Source organism: Apis cerana, linkage group LG16 (assembly GCF_029169275.1).
Source record: "Apis cerana isolate GH-2021 linkage group LG16, AcerK_1.0, whole genome shotgun sequence".
NCBI classification, from domain to species: domain Eukaryota; kingdom Metazoa; phylum Arthropoda; class Insecta; order Hymenoptera; family Apidae; genus Apis; species Apis cerana.
Window position 1 is genome coordinate 1,426,889 of NC_083867.1, and position 22,377 is coordinate 1,449,265.

The 22,377-nt window shown below is 28.8% G+C and overlaps 1 protein-coding gene across 3 annotated transcripts; it reads right to left on the minus strand.

The window, feature by feature from the left end:
• Positions 1-1,934: 1,934 nt before the first annotated feature.
• Positions 1,935-21,961, minus strand: LOC108000369 (MAP kinase-interacting serine/threonine-protein kinase 1). Of its 3 annotated transcripts, none has more exons than XM_062086292.1 (5): positions 21,618-21,961; positions 13,635-13,772; positions 10,231-10,587; positions 9,572-10,142; positions 1,935-9,457 (listed from the first exon to the last, which is right to left on the minus strand). In XM_062086292.1, exons 1-5 carry the CDS (start codon positions 21,700-21,702, stop codon positions 8,995-8,997), a joined length of 1,614 nt encoding a protein of 537 aa, XP_061942276.1. In that variant the 5' UTR covers positions 21,703-21,961; the 3' UTR covers positions 1,935-8,994. The 3 variants fall into 3 exon arrangements, with proteins under 3 accessions (XP_061942276.1, XP_061942278.1, XP_061942277.1); XM_062086294.1 differs by lacking the exon at positions 21,618-21,961 and adding an exon at positions 18,340-20,365; XM_062086293.1 differs by lacking the exon at positions 21,618-21,961 and adding an exon at positions 16,797-20,365.
• Positions 21,962-22,377: the final 416 nt, after the last annotated feature.

Sequence of the window (22,377 nt, forward strand, 5' to 3'; positions counted from 1 at the left end):
TGGCATTATTTTAATGAAAAATTTAATTAATTCTATTTTCTCCATTAATGAAAACACTAAAAAAAAAAAAACTACGAAAAATTATAAGTATTTCAATCGATGATCTTTTCAAATATGATGATGTTTCTTATGATCATTCAATAAAATGTTAAATTATACCACTGTCTTAATTTAGTTTAATTCATTTATAATAATTTCGTTCCTCGATGTCAAAGTAATATAATTAAAAGAAAAATACAAATGCACAACTGATATTAAGCATATTTAAAATGTTTTGAAAAATCACACAAAAAATATATCTACCATTGATTTTCGATACGCGTATGTTTGATTTGCCAAGCAATCTATCTTTAGAAAAGCATAATTTAAACGGTGGTGGTTTTTCAAACTGTTTATCCATCATCGATGAATTCGTACCACAAGAATTAATTCTATCCATCGTCTTCTTTCTTAACAAATTTAACAAAGCAATTGTTTTTATTTGTCAGATTAATGATGATCACTGTGCAATGTTACCAAGATGACATTCAATAGAAATGAAACGGACGAAGGTAGGGGTATATTTATTTGGTCGATATATCTGGAGGAATTACATACGAGAGGAAGAAAAAATTGGATAAAATAGTATACAAAATTTTCGATTTTTGATTTTTTCACGATAAATTATGTGGATCAGATACAATTATACAAATTGTTTTATTTTGACACATATATGATAATATGATTAAATAATTAAAAATGATCTAGTATAATAACAAATGATTTTAATGTATTTTAATGTTTTTCGAGTATTTTCCATATTACTCGAATAGTTTTATTAATCGAATAATTAAATCAGATTATATTTAAAATTGATAGATACAATAAATTTTAATTAAGTGATAAATTAAAAATTTTTTAACTAATTAAATATAAGTTATAATATACTTATAAATTTAAACAAAACATAAAAATTGCTGATAATAAAATAAAAATTTAAACCTTTATAAAAATAAAGATTTAGATATAAATATTTAGACTAGATAGAAATTTGAAAGGATTAAAAAACTATTTAATTTGTAACATTATAAATAATGTTATTAATTAATAAGAGACAATAACATTTATATAAAGCAAATTATAATTTTAATATTTTTAATTTTTAATGTGTAGAAAAATAAAATGTCAATTTCTAAAAATTTTTCAATAAATGTTCAACTATATTGAATTAAAAAAATATTCAAAACTTTAAAATAAATTATTTAATCTATTCGCTTACATTTCAATTTTATAATTTCATATTTTGCAAATATTTCCACAATACAAAATATATATAATACATAAGATTTTAGATTTTTCAATACTAATTCTGTATTCTGAAGATGAAAATAATTTAAAATATGAAATATTTCAATGACTTTTATTAGATCAGTAAAAGAAACATTGATTAATCAAACTTACAAATAAAATGATTTACTTTTAACTGTATTTAATTAATTTTGAGAAGAATAATTGATGATTATGTTGCATCTAATAATGAAGAATTTAGATATCAAAATTTTATAGAAATTAAGATTATAGTTTTTACATTACATTTTTGATTAGATCGCAAAAGAGAATAATTTCAATAAATATTTATTTTCTTCAATTTTGTAAAAGAAAAAATAAATAACTTGAAATATCACACAAATTCCAAGTTATCTAATCAGTCTAACGAAATTCTTAATTTGTATCTTACTTAAGTTTTTAAAGACATATACGTGTCAAAAACTGGAGTTTCAAGTCAAAAGATCAACAAGGATAACGCGATAATTGAGAAAGTGTGAGTTAATCGAGCGCGTATATGCATTTTTTTTTTTTGGTTCAATCGGAAAAATTGTCAAAATGATCAAGAATATCGTTGTAGATGAGAGACAAAAATTATTAGACCGCAAACAATCAGATATATTTGCCAGTTTATCGATTAAATGCTATTTTATTAGGAAGCTTACAAAGTTCTCATAAAGATTTGCTCGCTTTTACACGGAAAAAACAATGCCGTTCGCAAACTTTTACGATTCCCAAGTCCCGAAAATCCTCTCTTCTTCATCATTCTCTTTCTCACCTTTCTTTCACATCTCGAATTTTCGCACTCAAATTACTTTACAAGAGATTATTTATCTTTTTCTTATTTTTTTTTTTTTTTTTTTTGGAAATTGTTTCTATCCGTACGATCGAAATATCATACACATAGAAATAGCAATTATGCTTTACACTTTCACATTTTCGTATTTGTGAAATGCATTCTTTTCGTTCTTATTATACCGCTTTTGTTGTCCGTTTTTTTTTCTTTCTTTCTTTTTTTCATTCTCATTTGATCGCTTTCCGTGCGAAAGAGAACCTTTTAAAAGTTTCGCATCTTTTTTTCACAGAAAAAAAGGACGAGCATCGTTCTTACGATCAATTCGTAATTCTTGTCACAATATAGCCAATAGATCATCCAAAAATCGATGAAGGAGAGCAACGACGGGCTTCTTCGTTAAGATATTTTACGGTATGAAAACTGGAAAGGAATCGAAATACACGTCTTCCGGTCCGGCAAATGGCTGAAATAAAAAGCAGACGAGGAAAAAAAGAAAAAAGAAAAAAAAAACCGATGTTCGTTTGAAAAGTACTCGTGACATTTTTTTTTTTTATTCGTTCTTTAAGGAATTTTTCATTTTTCTCTCATTCTTTCATCCTCTCATTCTCTCATTCTCTCTTTCTCTTTCTTTTATACTATTTTTCTTTGTCTAAAATAAAGAACCGTAATGAAAATGCTATCTCTTCCGGGGTATACGTAACACGGCCTTTTTCCTCGTGAAATTTTTATAAATTTAGAAAACACAGGGAAAATTATTATTATTATTATTATTATTATTATTATTATTTTTGAAAGACAAAAATGCCAAAAAAAAAAAAGTCGAAAGTATTTTGTATTACCCGGAAGAAACTCACAAGCAATGTTTGCGCAAGCCGTGTCTTTGTATACCGTTGCGATATGTCGAGAGTTTGCAATATATATCTTTTTGATCGGTTCGTGTTTTTCGAGACCGATCGATCGAAAATTGTCTACATCGAAAAATATTCTCATCCTAATTTCGCACAAGATCACAAAATTCCATTCAAGATCCACAAAAATACGTACAGAGTATATAAACGTGTACGCTTACTCCGTGTCTGGATTGATTTTTAGAAATGAGAATTGTCAAGCTTTGAGAATGGAAAAAAAAAAAAAATATATGCGCAATATTTTAATTCTCCCTTTTATCCGACTAGTACACGCTTTAAGCGCTGTTACACCGTTCAATGAACGAATATAAACGAACAAATGAATAAACGAACAAACGAAGCTATGCTACAAGTGCATTCGCGTAGTACGGATGAATCGCGACCTTTTTTTTTCTCTCTCTCTCTCTCTCTTTTGAATGATAGTCGAAGAAAGACTCGTCGGTATAGCGCAGCGGTACCTTAGCACATAATTTTATAAACCTATACTAAGGTGTTTATTCTCTCGCTTATACACTAAATATTATTTTTTCCCGTTCGAGTTCGTAACATACACATACACATACACGCGCGCGCACACACACACGCACACACACACACATACATACACACATGACATACCAACTTATTTATATACATCCATAGACGCATACAGAAAGAGCACGTAATTTTATTCGTGCGTGTAATTCTTTCGTCTATACGAATGAAACGAAGATAGACAGATAGGCAGGCATACAAACACTCACGCATTCACATTACAATTTTATAGATCTATATTATTATGGCCATGGATATTTCCTCTTTTTATATTCTGATTCGATTGCTTTCCTTACACAATATTTGTCGCTGCTCGTCCTTTACTCTACGCACTCTCTTCTCGCATTTGAATATCCCTTCGAAAAAGCATTTATCTACGCCGCATCGTTAACATATTGACGATATGAAACGCTGCACGCTCGATCGATATCAGGTTGGTGTCGCTTTGAAAACGACAATGGGATGATGGCGTGGTTCAAGGGAGCAAAAATTGTACGAAACACATCTTGAAATGAAACAATATCGTGCGAGAAATAGATATCGGTCGAGAATGCATTTTTAGTTTTCTCATGAAACTATTGTATTACCAAGACTGTGGTTGATTACGCCATACGCTATTGTACATACATATACTATAAATGAACGAACGGAACAAGTAACAAAAATGTATCGTTAAAAATTCGAAGATGCAGTTTTTGAGAGAAAGATGTCAATCGATAACGTATATGATCAATAGCAAGAATTAGGCTATGAAAGGTATGATATTATTACTCGTAGATGAAAATGTTCAATCGTTCAATTCAATCATTTATTATTTCATCCTTTTCCTTCTCTCTCTCGCTCTCTCACTCTCGCTCTCTCTCTCTCTCTCTTTCTCTCTCTCGCTCGCTCTCTCTATTATTTTCATTTCTCTTCGCATTCGTATATTCTTTCCACCTCATCATACCTTTCGATTTACGAAAGAATTAAGAATAAAGAAATGGGAGAAGAATATGAGAAAATTACGAAGAAATTATGAAAAAATTACAAAAAAAAGAATTACGAAAAAGAAAACCGCGATACATTCGTGTTTCTTGATGGCTTCCATGATCAAAGAATCATGGTTGTAATTAATGTGTAACGCTTTTTTTCGTCTCTACGTCGTAAGCACGTGCAATGACGCATGCGTGTTCTCACATGATTTTCCTCTCGCTAGACGACAAATCGATAACGTTATTCTCGCTAACAAATGTTCCAATTTTCAAGGGAAACGTCGATTTTCCTTGAAATTTGAGGCATTTGGATGAGCATAACACGATGGAATAACCAAAGATTTGTTAACGATCGATTATACCGTTATGGTCTTGTGATATTTGCTCTCCATGGGAATTGAATAAAGGTTATGTGACAAAATGATATTTATGTTTGTAAGAAAGTTCAGAAAGATCGAATATCCTCGAGAGGAAAGTTTAGTTAATGCTAATCGATCTTTACGAATCGATTTTCTGTTATTACCGTGTCATCATGCCGTTGGACAAAGTTTTTTTCAGGGTTAACTTGAAGAAAGAACAAATAACGATTAATTTTTCAACCCTGGATGGACTTCGATCGCATACAAATATCATAAGCTCTTTCTTCTTGGTTTCCTTCAAACGCGATAGTGTGTATGTAATTTATAACAAATTTGCGCAGCTCATTGTAACTGCCCTGAGTAAAGAATCCCCCCACCACAGCGCGACTCATCACTGTAATAATTATTGTAATTATTATAAAATGAACGTAAATGAATCTCAATTATCTATTATAATCTCAGTTACCTATTATTAATTATGTTATTATTAATTTATCCATTCCTTAAAGAAAACACGTTTGCCATCATATCGAATAAAAAGCAAATAAAAATCTACCGAATTAGACGATATAGAAGGATAATATTTCGTTTGAAATTCATACGATTGCGATCTTCCATCGTATAAAAAATGCAACATTCATTATTTGCATATGGCATATTTGTATTTTACGTAACAAAAATTATTCGATCAAAGGAAAGTTTTTGGTTATCATTTGCAATCAACAGAGTCGAATCGCAACTGTAGGTGGGTAGATGATAAAATGACATTTCGTCGATAAAACTCTACAAAAATACATAACAGTAATTAATGGATGTGATTTTTGTGTAATCTAGGTTTTCTTCGAGAAAGTTCACCCGTTAACGTACGTGCGCATGTGCACGTTATCGGATATATCTCTCGATCTCTCTCTGTGCTTCGTGTACATCTTCATTTCACTCCTTCATTCGGTATACTCTTAAATCACTTACGACGCAGGTACATTTTTTTTCTGTATTTTTTTTCTTATTTTTTTTCCTCTTTTTGTTAAACTAACTTTTTTTTTTCTTATCATCCTTATGTACTAAACTCCCTACAAAGATGCTTAAGAGACATTTACAAAAAATGGCCGTAATTATCGTTCCCCTTTTCCTTTCGATACAAACGCGTTTTTATTCCTTTCTTGGAATCTTCTTTAAAACATTTTTCAACTTACACTCTACTACATTCTTAGAAACCTACTGAGCAAACTATTCGTAACATGCACCAAGATGCGCGGTTTAATCTTCTTACCATTATACATGTTTTTATCGTTCGAAGTTGCTGTTGCTGTATTTCATCATTCTCAACAGATTATTATTAGAAAAGAAAAAAAACTCGGAAATATTTCGTTAAATCGTACCTACGCGTTCCAAAAATATTTAAGATGAAACTAAGAAACTAAAATAAACAAAGCAAATATAGATATGTATTATCGATAATTGATTCTTCATCAAACACAAATCATTTTCTCTTCTTTAGCGTCTTTCTGTGTATAGCCGTTTCGATAAATCGATATGAACGAGCATATACACATGAATTTCTCTCTAGATACTACATAACAGCGAAAGTACAGAAACATTATCTACCATGACTTATTTTTTTTTATTTTTTTATTTTTTTATTTTTTTTAATATTATGCTATATGTTTTATCTAATGAATATTAACAGTGGAATGTACATATTACAGATTTGAAGTTCCTATACGTTCCATACTAATAAAGAATTTTAATTTGAACCGGAATAGAAATATATGTGATTGTTTTGACTTTTTATATGTACATATGTTAAAATGTACAAATGTTAAAATCGTACACCTTAATACGTGGAAAATTTTTACTTATAAATTAAAAAATTTCGTTTTGACAATCAACAATTTTTTTTATTTATTTTTATGTCTTTTGAAGATATTTGGCAAGTAGAATTCAATAATATAAGTTTTACATCCGGAAAATCATTGTATATCAAAAGTTATGGATTTAAAAATGCGATTTACTGTATAAAAAAGACAATAAATGAGGAATAGAACATTGAATTTGTAAATATGTGAAATATATAATACAGATAAGATAGCTACTAGGACGGCACTTTTTTCATTACATAGTGTCATATGATTTTATCTGTAGATATGATATTTTTGGCTAATATACGTGCCTATTTTTATAAATATATTGAATCTATTGGAATTAGTTAGTCAGACTCAATCTTTCGTTTAATCAACAAGTAATTTTTGCACACAATACAAAAATTAGATTAAGTTAGATAAATTTTCAAAATGTTATCAAATTATAATGATTTTTTAAATTTATTTAGGCAACGAATCATCCAAAACGAACTGGAACAATTTAACTGTAATTCCAAATTAAAAATTCTATTTGTATAAATAGAAAAATTAATTAGTAAAAATCTTACATATAGCAAATAACGTTATTATAATTAATAAAATACTTAATAAAAATATATATTTCGTTTTCTAATACTTCATGGGATAACCATGACTAGTATCATTTTTTAACATTGATTTAATTATAGAATTCTTTGGATTATTATTCCATTTATCTTTAACACAATCCTTTGGTCTTTTTTGATGAAAATATATCTAATTTTTTTTTCTCATGCCAGACATGCTCATCACACTAATTAATATCTGATGACCAGAATAATGTTTCTGTTATATAAATATTAGATCATCCCATAAGTAATATTATTCTAAAAACAGTTGTAATTATAAAGAATCATTATTGTATATTCTTATTGTAAGTTTTTAAAATAAAATCAAACTATTATGAGAATATCATAGTGGAAAAATGAAATAATATGTTTTTAATAAAAATAATTGTTATTAGAAAATTACAAAGAAGTTTTTTCCACTTTAATACTTGACTATACACAGTACAATATCTACATACAAAAGTAATAATATCAAAAATTAAACAATTAATTCGTGTTAATATATTAAATCTATAATTCTTTTAATCCAGCATCAAAGAATTATCATCTGTTTTTTTTATTACAAAATTTTTTAAATAGTAAAATCTTTGAAAATACAGATCAGAAAATTAAATACATTTAATAAATATTTTAATTGAAAAGATAAGAAATTTCTTGGCAAAAGAATTAAAATTTTGCTTCCATTATAAAAAATCAATCTCGCAAATAACACTCAATTAATTAAAAATATATAAATAGATATTACTTTTCTATAGAAACTATACTTTTAAAATAATATTACTTATGAGAAGGCCTAATTTTTAATTTATAAATATTGTATATCAAATAAGTAAATACAGTTTTGAGTCCCTCAAAAGTTGCTCATTATAAATCAAATTAAATAAGCTGTTTAGTGTATTCATGTATAAATTATTTTAAGCTTAAAAACATTGTAAAAATAATTTATAAGGAAAAATCCATACATTGAGGTGTACGACATTAATTGTTACTGTATATGTATGAAATTTGTGCTGTATTTGCTTATGTTCGTTCATATTATTTAACGAATATATTATAAAGCAACATGCAACATATAAATCGAACGAATACTGTATCTTTATGAACTTAAGTGCAAAAAACAAAAAACATTGAATAGTTTTGTCGAAATGAAACTAAAGCATAACAGGAAGAAAAAGAGAAAAAAAAGATAAAAAAGAGAAAAGAGAGAAAACAGAAAAACGGAAGAAAAAAAAGATATTCGGATACGATGCTTCTTTAAATCCCATGTCGGGAATGGAAATTTACGAAGAATTATTGTCTGACTGAGTGTCGTGTACTGTTGGCGTCGCGCGCAGTTGATTGTGTATCGGAGTGAAGACACGTTTTTATGCCGTCGCCCCATGTGTCGCTGTACAGAATATGCTCGTGTATGTATAATAATCGTCAATTGTCGAGCAAATCATTGTAATGCGACTCTAGTTATTTTTAACGAAACACAACTCTTCTTTTAGCCAATCATAAAGTAGCTTATATCATTGTTACCCTTTGTCAATTATCGATAGATAACATTACTGTACACACTTCTTTCGTATCCGTATATGCAGATGTGTAAATATGAATTATACGCGGTACCAAGAAAGGAGATCTTTGTTTTCTCTCGTAAAAATGTCACCTTTCAGCCACTAGGGGACGCGATAACTGCTTTGTTCGTCTGACGTTCCAGCAGATCTGAACGAGCTTTTAAACGGCGCTGCATCAAACGGCTCTCGCTAGGCGGTGACAAACCAAACAGTTGATGAAGCGATGAATCCTTACCAATCATTCGATTCTTTCCAATGGTTTTTGATTCGATTAAGTCGATACTCGAATGAACCGAACAAGATTTTACACGCGAATTAGCATCAAATTCGTTTGAGGAATGAGTCGCGCAAAGCTTACTGTGTTCTGATAATTCGCTGCTTGAATCGGACATGTGCCCGTAAGGATGGTTATCTTCATCTGTGGATGAAGTAGACAATCTCGGTTCCCTCTTCTCAGCTAATTCCTCCAAATTCACGGAGAAATGTTGAAGTACAACACGATTCACAGCCATCGCCGATTCAGCAAACGCCGAGAGTTCTCTAGCAGAATTGTTTCTTCTATGAACAATAAAAATATACTTAATATATCATATTTACAGAACTAATCAATAAATCTAAGTTTATATTCATATTTTAAAATTGAATTATTAGGTGATTATCACGGATACGAACCTGATAATATGAGGAGTTGTAAGAGATTTTTCAGTATTTTCAACGGAACTTGGACCAGGATTAATCCATGGATGTTTCAGAATACTCTCGGCGCTAAGCCTTTGATGAGCTTCCTTTACGAGCAGGCCTCTGATCAAATCTTTTGCGTCTTCCGAAATACACCTCCATTCGTTGTCTGGGAATTCATACCTGCCTTCCTGAATACTTGTAAATAGAAGCTCTTGGCAAGCCTGACAATTTTCGCCTCTCTCCCAACCACAGTCGGAACCGCAATTCCCATAGAAAGGTGGATAACCACAAAGGAGAATGTACATAATCACACCAAGGCTCCAGAGATCACAACGTTTATCATAATAATTCGCTTCTCCGATAAAAGCTTCCACAACTTCCGGAGCCATGAAATCAGCACTGCCAACTGGCGTTAAAAGTTGCGGAGTAGCTACAGGACTTGACAACGAGTTATTGAATTTTATGCCTGAGCCAAGATCAAAATCGCACACTTTAATTGGTGTTAACTTATCCGGATACACGCACAAGATGTTTTCGGGTTTCAGATCCCTGTGAGCGATACCTACCAAAAATATATATATATATATATAATCGTTCAAATAATTTCGAGGAAATCTATATTTTAGAATAGCTAATAGAAATTTCGTTACCTTTCTTATGAAGGAAATTTAACGCGCTTGCGATCTCTTGAATTATCTGACTTGCTTCTCGTTCACTAAAATGAATTCTTTCTTGTATCCGGCTCAACAATTGACCACCGTTTACTTTCTCGAATACCAAATAAAACTTTTCTTCATCTTCGAAAAACTCGATTAATTGAATAATGTTTGGGTGTCCTTGACAATGATGAAATGTTTCGACTTCTTTGAATACACGTGCCCGTGCATGACCAGGAATTTTATCAATAATTTTGACAGCATATTCCAGGTCTGTATAAAGCGACCTGCAAGTCTGAACCGAGGCGTAAGCACCTTCGCCAAGAACTTCGCCAGTCAATCTGTACAGTTCTGAAACAAACAGCAAAATATATAATTTATAATTTGATAATTGTAATGATAAAAATAATATATATATGTATATATTCAATTAATCTTGAAAAAAAATATAAGTACTCTATATATAAAAAGTTTTGAAAAATGAATAAATACACAATAGAAGGGAATAAAGAGAGGCTGGGACTAGGCAGTACGAGGTAGAGGGAAATAGGGGAAAAACCGAGAGAGAGAGGAGCGAGGTTGTCCAAAAATAATCGTACCGCGTCATGTACGCAAAAACAGTTCATGTTTCGTAGTAAGCATATATTTTATTATTGTTCGTATGAATAATGTTACTGTTTTATTCACGTAGAAAAATTGGAAATAGTTTACAAGAAAATTTTGGTGATTTTAATATAATATCCTCTTTTGTTTTGAAAATTTAGGGTTCCATTGGAAGACATGTGTATTGATTTTCTTATATCAACATTTCATTTGTTCATTCCAGTCTTCTTTAAAAATATCATGTCCGTTTTACTAAATGAATATAAATAAATTGCATTCTTTATAAATATAAAATTTTTTTCAATTTGATTTTCTCTAAATTTGAATAAAAATATGCCCGCTTTCTATTAAACTCTTCAATTATTAATTGGATTCATAAAGTTCATAATATAACATATATTTAACTTTGATATTATTGCTTATATTACATGTTGTCAAATATAATTTTATAGTTGTTATATTGTTTAAAAAATTAATCGTTGTTAGAGAAAAAAAATTATTATATCCAAATTAATATTATTTATATGATATATTCAATGTTAAGGCTAAAAGGAGATCAAACATAATATAAAAGTAAATATTCGTTAAGCACTACGCATATATGTATTCTTTCTATCTTTCTCTCTGTCCGAGAACTTTAAATTTCTTGTTCACTCTTGCCTGATCCCCACCTCACTTTCACAATAACATGATGCTTCCGTTCCATTCTATCCGGCTCGTCGTTCATTTGTTCGTTCCCTGGTTCAACGTTGCAACTATATATTTCAAGCTGCTATCAACTCTCTTTTTACCTTCCCTTTTCTGTTCCCTAACCAACAGTTTTGCTCTCCCCCTAGCTCCCACCTATTTGCCTCACGCCAAAGATACGATTCTGCTTGGCAACACCGCCGACGAATACCTAGCAACCAGAACCCGATAATACACTTCCATGTCTCCACCATACCCATCCACCCCACTCTTCACAGTTAAAGTACATCGTCAATTCAATTCTATATTTTTTAATTTGATATCATGATACATAATCAATATATTCAATTTGACTATTACATTATATATTTAATATATAATATATATTTATCAATGAAATATTTTTAATTTTTTTTTAAATAATAACTAGTTCTACAATAAATAAAAATTCAATGAATAAAAGAAAAAAATATAATTTCAAAAATATTGACACATTTAATACTAATAATGCTAAGAAAAGCATAAGATGTGAACTAATAAAAGATAATTTGTCGTTGAAATATTTTGAAAATTATAAAATTTTAATTAATTTAGAGATATCAATAACAAGAAAAAAGTATCTATTATTAAAAATATTAAAAAAATTAAGAATAAACAAAATTTCTATAGACTATGTTATGAAAAATAACTAGTAATAAAAATAAAAACAAAAATAGTAAAAAAATAGTAAAAAATTCACAGTGGAAATTACATCACAAAGTTAATATAATTAGTATTTGGAAAAAGAATATAAAAAAAAATATAAAAGATAAAAAAAAAAATTTTAAAAAAGAGTTTCTGAAATATATACATATACATGTACGTATCAACGAGTTAACCCGTGGCCCAGATTGTATATGTATAATGTGTACATATGTAAGTATACGGGTGCACTCATGCCTAGTTCTCTCACTAGTAACAGTACAGAGCAGGAAGCTTCTCGAACACAAACTCTACAGTACTATACTATACTATATCGTACAAATCGATCGCATGATATGACATAATGGTCTCAAGCAGTGAACTCGGTCAATAATTACAAAAAAAAAGAAATTATATTTTCATTATTGCAATTTTGTTGATGTTTTTTATTGAAATATAAGAATTTAAAATAATATTGATAAATAAAATTAATGTCAAATTATTTCTTAATCTTTAAGATGTAACAACATGCATCTTCATGCACATCTACTTTTATTGTACAAGATCATAATTTTATGAAATTTTTTTAAAAAAATAATTTATTATTCAAATCATTTCATAAGAATACAAATAAATATTGATCAACTGATTATTCCAAAAATATTTTTAAGTAATTACATTATAAGTAATTATATCTTATAATTAATTTCTAATATTTTTATCATGCATTCCAATTTTTTTTAATAATTAAGTCATTTAAAAATATAATAAATATATATACATATCAAAATTTAATTTAGAATTATTTTTTTTTATTAATATATAATTTCATAAAATATATTCTATATGACCGGACTAATAAATACAAAAATGATCGGTCATTGTATTAAAAAGAAAAATTAAAGTAGCCATGCGGTTAATTACATTAAATTAATTTACATAAATTTCTTAAATGAATTATTATTATCTTAATTTTGAATTTTTACAAGATTATATGTTTAAATAAAATAATTATGAAACATAAAAGAGAGGCATTATTAATTCAATTCCGAAAACAATTTATAATCTGTTATAGATAATATATTATTTGATGATTCTCTTATATAACGCATAGTTCACATCATTCGACCAATATAATTTTGGAACATTTAAAAATAACTCAATGAGAAAATTTTAAAAGACCTTAAGAAATTGTAATTATCTATAGTACTGTGTAATGATTGTAAATATAAATGTTCAATATCTGTGAACAAATTAGATATTAAATAGTGTTCATTGATAAAAAATATTTTTATAATTCAATTAACGTCACACAATACATAATTAAACATTGTTCATGCTTCGTTATATATATTTGTCACATATACGAGCATATGAATTGTTTAATTTTTAACATACACACAAAATCTTTTCATATTAAATTTTACCTTGGAAGCAAGAAGACATTAAGGATGATCCAGAACGTTTCTTCTTGCGTCTTTTGCGCCTAGCTTCTTCTTGTCGAGCTTGCACCGCGCTCATAGATTCACCCGTGGAATTCACGGTATCTCTGCAATTTGCATCTTCTGAAACAAAAAAAAACATACTTTAAATAATTACAAAACTTTGCAAATAAATATAAAAACTATATAAAAAAAAATGAATAAAAGATTTTTTATTTTTTAAAGATTTTATTAGATATAAAATTGTGGATATAATTAATAAATAATTAATCAAGCATTAAGAATCTATTTTTTACATTTATTTAGAAAAGTTAAATGTACAAATCTAATATATTTTGTTATTACAATTACGTAATTATATAAAATAATTTATAAATTTGTTACAATGTTAATTTATAAGTTTGTTACAAAAAAAAATGAAACAGACTGAGAAAAATTCGAAAATTTTCAGAAATAATTTTTAAAAATTAAACTTAGATATAAATGTTTGTTCGCTAAAAAATTTATTGAGCAATCAAAAGAATATATACTAAATTGTGTTAATATTATAGCAGACACAATGTACACTGTTTATTTTTGTACATATTTATCTACACATTGACTGATCTCAAACAAGATTTTCTCACTTTATAACAATATTTATATCATATCATGGACGATTATATATTTAATTTGTTTTTTTAATTTAAAAGTTCATATATATATAAATATATTAATTTATAGTTTATTAATTTCATAACATTGATAAAAATTTCTAGTTTCTTTGAGAAAATGTATGTTAATTATAAATTAAATGTTGTTAAAATATACAAATCTTGTAAATAATTAAAACAATGTCAATTTTCTAATAATTCAATCAATGAATTTATATATATATATATATATATATTATTATAAAAATATATATTATTACAAAATTAAAAAAAATAAACTGAGTGATTAAAAATATTAAAAAAATTTTTTTAAATTTGAATTTTAAAAATTGTTCGATGAAATATAAAGAATCGCGCGTAACCGCCATGTTCGATCGAATCGAAAGTGCATGAATTGGTCGCGTAAGTTGACAAGGAGAAACATTGCATGTACAAACATGTAATAGATGGATCGACTTAGTAATAGAATAATAAAATTGTAACGATTAGTTATTTTCAATCTTCAACATTGTATTTATTATCAAACTTAATCATCGATTATCATAAGTTGAAAATTATGAATTGAATTTGAAAAAAAAACCGGTAAATGCATATTTTAACCTTCTGGTATAAAAAAACTCATATTCATTACTGAAAAAAATATGCAATCAAATGAACGTTACTTTCTATATTATTTTAATTATTTTTTCAATACTAAATAGTAATTTAGATGAGAATGAATGTATCTTTTGATTGTTTCGCATCGACGATGCAACGCAATGCAATGCAAGAAGCAACACAACCGAGCATTGAGAGCTCAGAGTTCAATGACTGACACAGAAAAGGAACGCCGCCATCTTACGCGAGATATACGTGTACGAAAATATTATTACCGCGTTTGCAAAATCTGTGACAATAGACAAACCAAAATAAACAAATGGAACAACTATACATAAATAAACTACGTTGCCTCTTGAATGTTTGCTTGAAGTTATTTAACGCTTAATAGAACGTACGTGAAAATTCAATTTGTTTTAAGTTTAAAATTTATTTTAAAGTTTTTTAAAGTTTTTTATTTTAAAGTTTGAAATTAAATGATTTCTTTTTACGAATTATTTTCCTCATGGAAATTAATCTCAAAAATTTTTTATATTTTCTCTGAATTGAAATATTAATTATACTGATATATATTATATCAATAAAAAAGATATCTTCTAAGAAATCAAATTATATTGAAATCTCTTATTCTTTGGAACAAACTATTCCCTTTAAAAAAGAAGGGTAGCAACGAATTCAACGTATATACAAGGATTCTTCATCTTTCTCTTTTTTTTTTTCTTTCTCTCTCTTATTCCCTCTCCCTTTTACTCTTTGTTTGGGTTACCCTTACCGACACCCCTTACGATTTGCATCCAATTCGAACAAGATCCAACTAACCCACTTTGACCCTTGAAAATAATTCAACAATAAATATATATATATATATATATATATATGTATTGCATCGTTATAATTCTGTCGCGCTTTGCTTCGATATGTTCTTTCTCTCACATTCGCATTCTTCATTGCGTTTTACCTTCGTACACACAGAGTTATTATTCGTCTGTTATTCGTCCCTTTCGACATAGCAATCGTATTTTTAACGGTTTTTATTATTTATTCGATTATTAAAAACGATTTACTAACAAGATATCGAACCAAAAAATATATGAATATACTTTATATTTTATATATTGATCAAAATATATTTTGAAATACAAAAATAACTACTTTTGTTTCAAAATAGAAAAAATAAAATAAAATAACAATACGTAGATAGTATATATTAAGTGATACATGGATTTAGTCTTTGAATTTTTTATACAATATTTATATTAATTAAATATTTATAATAATTCGGAATGATTAAAATTTTAAATATTAGTTTTGAGAATATTAATAACTGACAGTTATCATGATTAAATTATAAGAAAATATATCTTATTACACGCTAGAACAAAATATATATAGAAATAGAAATGAAAATGTAAGTGAACGGATTTAAAATGTAAGTGAAGGATTTTGCAATTTGAATTGAAAGAACGAAGAAGCTGGCAATGTGCGCACCGGCTTCGAGAAAGTTCTTCCGTCAACCGACTCCGATTGTCACGTACCGTGTGCTCTTCAACAATTGATCTTGAAAATTTTCATCCATTATCTCAATTATTTTATATCCTTTTTTATTTTTATATAAATTGAACTCGAATCTTCAATCGAAACGATATTTTTCTTTTTTTCGATTAATGACGAAGTTCATATGAGAGAATGACATAATAAATTATACATGACAATCATTTATTTAAAATAAAATATAATACTGAAATACATCTATTAAAAAATTATATTAGATAATTAATATTAATAATATTATTTTGAATTTTTACTAATAAAAGATTAAAATCATATCAAATTTCGTCATAATCATATTTAATTTGAAGTGAATTGAATTAACATTTATTATAAAAAGAGTTCATACCTCTTGCAACCTCTTGACAACCGTCTTCTCGTTCTTCCAAGATTTTCTCCACCATTTTCGCACAGTTACCACAAGCTTCGGTTGTTTAATATCCAGAAAAGAGTCAAAAAAGGAAAGTGAAGTTCTTATTCAAAACAAAACTTTCTTTTAATTTTTTTCTTCTTTGAATCTCCCTTCTTTTTCAATTAACAAACAACAATGAAACTTCCTCTCTTTTTCGCTCTTAACCCGATATCAATAATTATAAAAAAGAGTCAGTCGTATATACAAAAACATCTATATCCACTAAGTTACTGATATAATCTCCTTTCCCACTATCTTAACTTTTTAAACCACTATGCTTCTCTCAATTCTTTCTTTCTTTACCGACGTATACTTCCTTTCTTTCTCTCTTTCTTTTTCGGGATAATTCGATGTATATCAGCGTCGGTATCACAGATATAAATAAATATATAAAGGTTATCTATTCCTCTGTTTCTCTAACTCTTGCGATTTATAGGAGCGACAAACGATGCTACTGTGGTAGACAATACCCGGTATAGCTGAATCGTTTGAATAAATACTATCACAGACTTTGACACTGCGCTTTTTCTTTTCTTTTCTTCTCAATTATCTGTCACTTATTCTTCTTTCTTTCACTTTTTTATTACTTTTTTCTCTTTTACTCTTTCTCTTCACTGTCTCCAATGATATGAACAGAGTTCTTTCTGTCTTCTCCACTGCCTTTAATCTGATGAGATATTAAATATCGCGGATAAATTTGTTCCGCGAGAATTGAAATTGTTATACAACTTCTCGATGCCTTCTCGACTTCTCTTCTCCAGCGTCAAAACTTCTGCTCCCTCGATTCCTCCTTCTCTGCTCCTACCCTGAGACTTTTCGCCGGATAAAACAAAGTTTTTCCGTATGCGAAAATCTCTGGATGGTCGCTGCTCCGTTGTCGGTATCGCACAGCCTTTCGCACGTAGCGGTAACCCGGCTCGGAAGCGCATTAAAAAAATCCTTCAGCTAACACATCGAGTCTTTTCTTTTACCTTCCCTCACTGCACGGCAGTTGGTTTCCGACTGAACCTCGCAAGATGGCCGCTTCGCTTACTAACAACCCCTCCACTCTCTTTCGTCGCTGTTCTCGTCCCGGCATCGACGAGTCCTCGATCCCCACCACGCTGTCATTACTGCCGCTACCCTCCTCCCTTTCCGTTGCTTCTACGTAGCATCGAGCAACTTCGTCGACGCCCTCTGAAACGGCGCCGCGTCACGTAGCTTCTAGGCAGGGGCTCTCGTTTTTCGAAGAGACAAAACTACTACGCTAAAGCCACGTAGTTACCGAATTGAATGATGCAATTTTTATCTAGCTTGCAATTCTATTTTTAGAGAATTCGTCATCGATATTATTTAAGTAAACACGATCTTGACATTCACGTTAATAAATAAAACTCATATTTATCATATATGAATCATCAATATGAATGATTGAAATGCAATATTGTAACTAACAATTAAAGAATTATTACAATTAAAGAAAATTAAATGTTAAAACTACCTTTCTTTTTTTCTTCCATCCTTAGTTCTTTCCTTTTTCTTTTTCTCTGTTTAATACTTTTTTCGTCTAATTTTTACAATTTGTTCAAGAGCGTATGAGAATCACTGATTGCTCTCGTATGTTTGAAATCGACTTGCCGGTAATAACGCCATTCTGTACGTAAGATTTCATCATGAATGTTTTTTCGAAAAGTTTGAGTAAAACGTGTTTATCGACTCAATGGTTAGATTATATGTGCAAGATGTTTACAATTTAGCATCATTTATACCCGCATTATAAGGGATCTGAGCCAGATAAACATAGAGGAACGGGAAATATCGCCGAAGCGGTCGCGGCGTGCGTTGTTTTAGGAAGGGATGCGCGCGCACAATGGCCACGTATAACATCACGCGACATAGAAAAAGAATCGAGAGAGACAACCAAGACGAAGTACGAAAGCATTGCTGTTTAAATTTATGTGAAGATATGCACGGTGAAATGAAATACGAAGGAAGAAGATAAAGAATACGGGAAAGAAAAACGACAACATTTCTCGTATTCTATAGTAGTTTAAACGTAGACATATACATATACAAATACATTTATATACGTAGTTTTTATGCTACGCGCAGACTCGTGTCGGCCATCGAAGTTTGTTTTCAATCGGCCGACATCGCGTGAACTTGTTGCCCGTATAATCTGTATGGTATTGCGTCGTAAGTTTATTAGCCGTATTATTACGTAACATTATACGGTCATTTATTTACCTGACCATGCGATCTACAGTTTTATATATTTGATTTTAAATTTAAAATTAAATCGGAATGAAGCGTTTGCCCAATTAGAAACTTTATTATATATTCTAATCTTTTTGTATTATTATGATTCATATTTCGAGAATCGATCTGTTTATTAGCTCCCTCCTCATCGATTATTATAACTATAATCATTACAATTTCGATCATTGTTTTATATTTTATTTTTGCATTCCGCAAATTCGAAGGATAGATACTACTAATGATATTAATTCATCCGTTATAAATATATTTGCCGGCTGCCTTGATGTGTTTATATAAACAGTTGATAAGTGCTGATCACATACTGTCTCATACGTGTCACGGATATATATCCATAGGCAAAATTAATAATATCAAATATTTTTACGAATCTTGAAAATCGCCAGTTATGTATAAAAAAAAAATAATGATCTTTATGATATATTTCAAAGTTATTAAAATCGGTGAGGATAGAACTAATCAATAAATTCGATTTTGAATATATTACAAAATACGTATATTATAAAAATTATGACTTTCTCATCCATGAAATAGCACATATTATAATAATTGCATCATCCATGTCATGGATGTAATAATCGTATATCCGCATGTCGATCATATCGAATTAATAATATGGGAGCAATGTTCGATCATTGCGAAAGAAAAATATTTTTCACTATCACGTGATGTATATAATATGCTTCATCGATGAATAAAAAATTGTGATTTTCTGTTCAATTTTGTAAAATAATGTTCTTGTAAAAATAATATTCAATTTGAAAAACAAAAAGTTGAAAGGAACCACTTCTATTAGTAGAAATTAAAGAATTCAATCAGGTTAAAAGCACATTCTTACCGTGAGAATTCAACAGATTTCGTCTAAACAGAAAATTTAAAGGACAGTGTTCGGTCGCACAAAATAACAGCACAAACCGGTTTTTGCACGTGGCAAGAGTGACTTTGCTGTGCTTGCTGTATCAGCAGCGCCCAATACAATACTTATTATCATGCTATCGATTTACTATGTAACTTTCTTCCATTTTTACACACATATTTTTTCCTCACTTATTCTTCACTTATGTTTCACAAAATGTTGAAAATAAATATGTTATTCGAAAATAAAAAAAAGTTTAAAGATTGCAGAATAAATTACTAAGCGATATTAGAATAAGATAAAAAAATAATGATTAATACATGGACACAATCAATTGGATCAGTTTTGTAGATATGGATAATGAACTGAAATTAACGACACAAATAGATGAAAAAAAAAGAGTGCATGATTTGGTTAGGAACGAAAGAAAGGTATTAAAAAATAAATTCTCAAAATAGCTTGATTAATTTTTTTATAATTGTTTTTCAAATTTTTCTACTAGCAATCAATCTTTTTTTCATATCCACATATGTGGCTTTTTTCATTGTCTTTATGTCGTGTCATGTGATGTTTATATCAGGTAAAATCAACTATCTAAATTAATTCCAAATAGATTTGCATTGGAACAGTAAAAAATTAAATTATGAAAAGTTATCGCATAATATTTGTAAACCGAAGATAGTATGTGACTCATAAAAATTTATCTGGTTAATTACATCATTTTGTATACATGAGGTGACAAAATTACGCGGAATTTATTCATTTTATCTACTTAACGTTTTTTTTTTTTCAATCATTGATGACTCATCCAAATGCGATTATCACTTTACTGGATCTCTTGTTTCGCGAAGTGTGAAGAACCATTACAAATTTATTCCGCGTGTTAACATTAGTCCAGTTTTCAAAAATGAAAACAATTTCGAATAAGTTTTGATTCCTAAAAGTTAAATCGAATTATTGTTATTATTGATAGGATACAATTTCGAACTATTGAAATTTTAGCTAATTTAGTGATAAGAAGATGAAAAATAGACGATAAAGATCAGACGGGACAAGAGGTGAGGACATATTTGCCATAGCGAGACAACAACTGCGTATCTTGTGCTGCGTAGTGAAGTTAAAGCAGAACCATCACGATATACGGACGCGCGTAGTATGTTACGTAATTCACCGGCTGCTTTAAACGAGATTCGTTCGTCTCTTCTGTCTTATAACTTTCATTTGTAAATTTATATTTTTACGAAGATAATAGTTTATATATATATATATATATATATATATATATATATATATATATGTATATATAAAAAGGATAAATTAATAAGTTTAACAATGAATGATTTCGAACTAATTTAAAATAATAGGTTATAAAAATACGATAAAATATTTTAAACGAGCTGTAAGCTTGGAAGATAATTTTTAATATACCAATATGTATATGATTGTATCGATAGGATGATTTATGCGATACGAATATACACGTGATAAAGAATATTAACATATAAAAGAAGATTGTAAATAATATATTGGAGAATACCATAATGGAGAATAAATGTAAAATAAATATGATTTTTTTTATTTTTGTTATTCATTCGTGGTTATGTAAATTTGTTATTTAAAAAACGATGTTTTGAGAAAGAAATTACCGGCAGATAAATTTTTTGACAAACTGGTCGATTCATAAGCAGCTGAGGTGAAAGGAGCGAGAACGATCTTCGAACGATTCTTCATGTAGCACGTGTATCCATAATTCAAGGTTAAATAATGGGACGCACAAAAGGTTCTCCTTGTTTAAGGTTTTCCGTGTGACAATTAATTTTAAATAATTGTTTTATCACGCATACATTTCGTGTGAGGCATCGAACGTTCCACATATTTTTACTTGAATGGAAAATTTATTTGAATCTTGAAAAATGACAGAAATCGTTCAATTTCGAGATCACGTACCATGTGAAATTGAATCATGTGCACTGGCGAGATGGAACACGATTGGATATCACCGACAAAGAATCATGAACATCGTAAACAACGGAACATGTTAATACGCATGCGTGTACGTAATGTTTATGCTTTACAACAAGTAGTTACGTATATTAAATTGTGATAATAATCGCGTGTATAATTGTTGATGAAACTTATCGAAAACAAGAGCAATAAAAAGAATGAACAACTATCCGATGTAATAAAAAATATAGATAAAAAAGAGAATAAGATAATACACAAAAAGGATATTATTTTATTGAATTATATACCAATGAATATATAATTTGGTAGATTTTTATAATGCAATGAAATGATATAAGCTGATTTATTTATAATTATATTTCGTCTATTATAAAAAAAATATTATTATCGACAGCGAATGATTTAGGTAAACTGTATGTACTAATAACCATTCGATCTGCT

Excerpts from the sequence above, each read along its gene's own strand:
- LOC108000369 (XM_062086292.1), bottom strand. The coding sequence starts at position 21,702 with ATGAAGAATCGTTCGAAGATCGTTCTCGCTCCTTTCACCTCAGCTGCT. Across the intron at positions 10,588-13,634 it reads AATGTCTTCTTGCTTCCAAG|AACTGTACAGATTGACTGGC; the intron begins GTAAAATTTAAT and ends TGTTTGTTTCAG. Across the intron at positions 9,458-9,571 it reads ACAACTCCTCATATTATCAG|AAGAAACAATTCTGCTAGAG; the intron begins GTTCGTATCCGT and ends TATTGTTCATAG.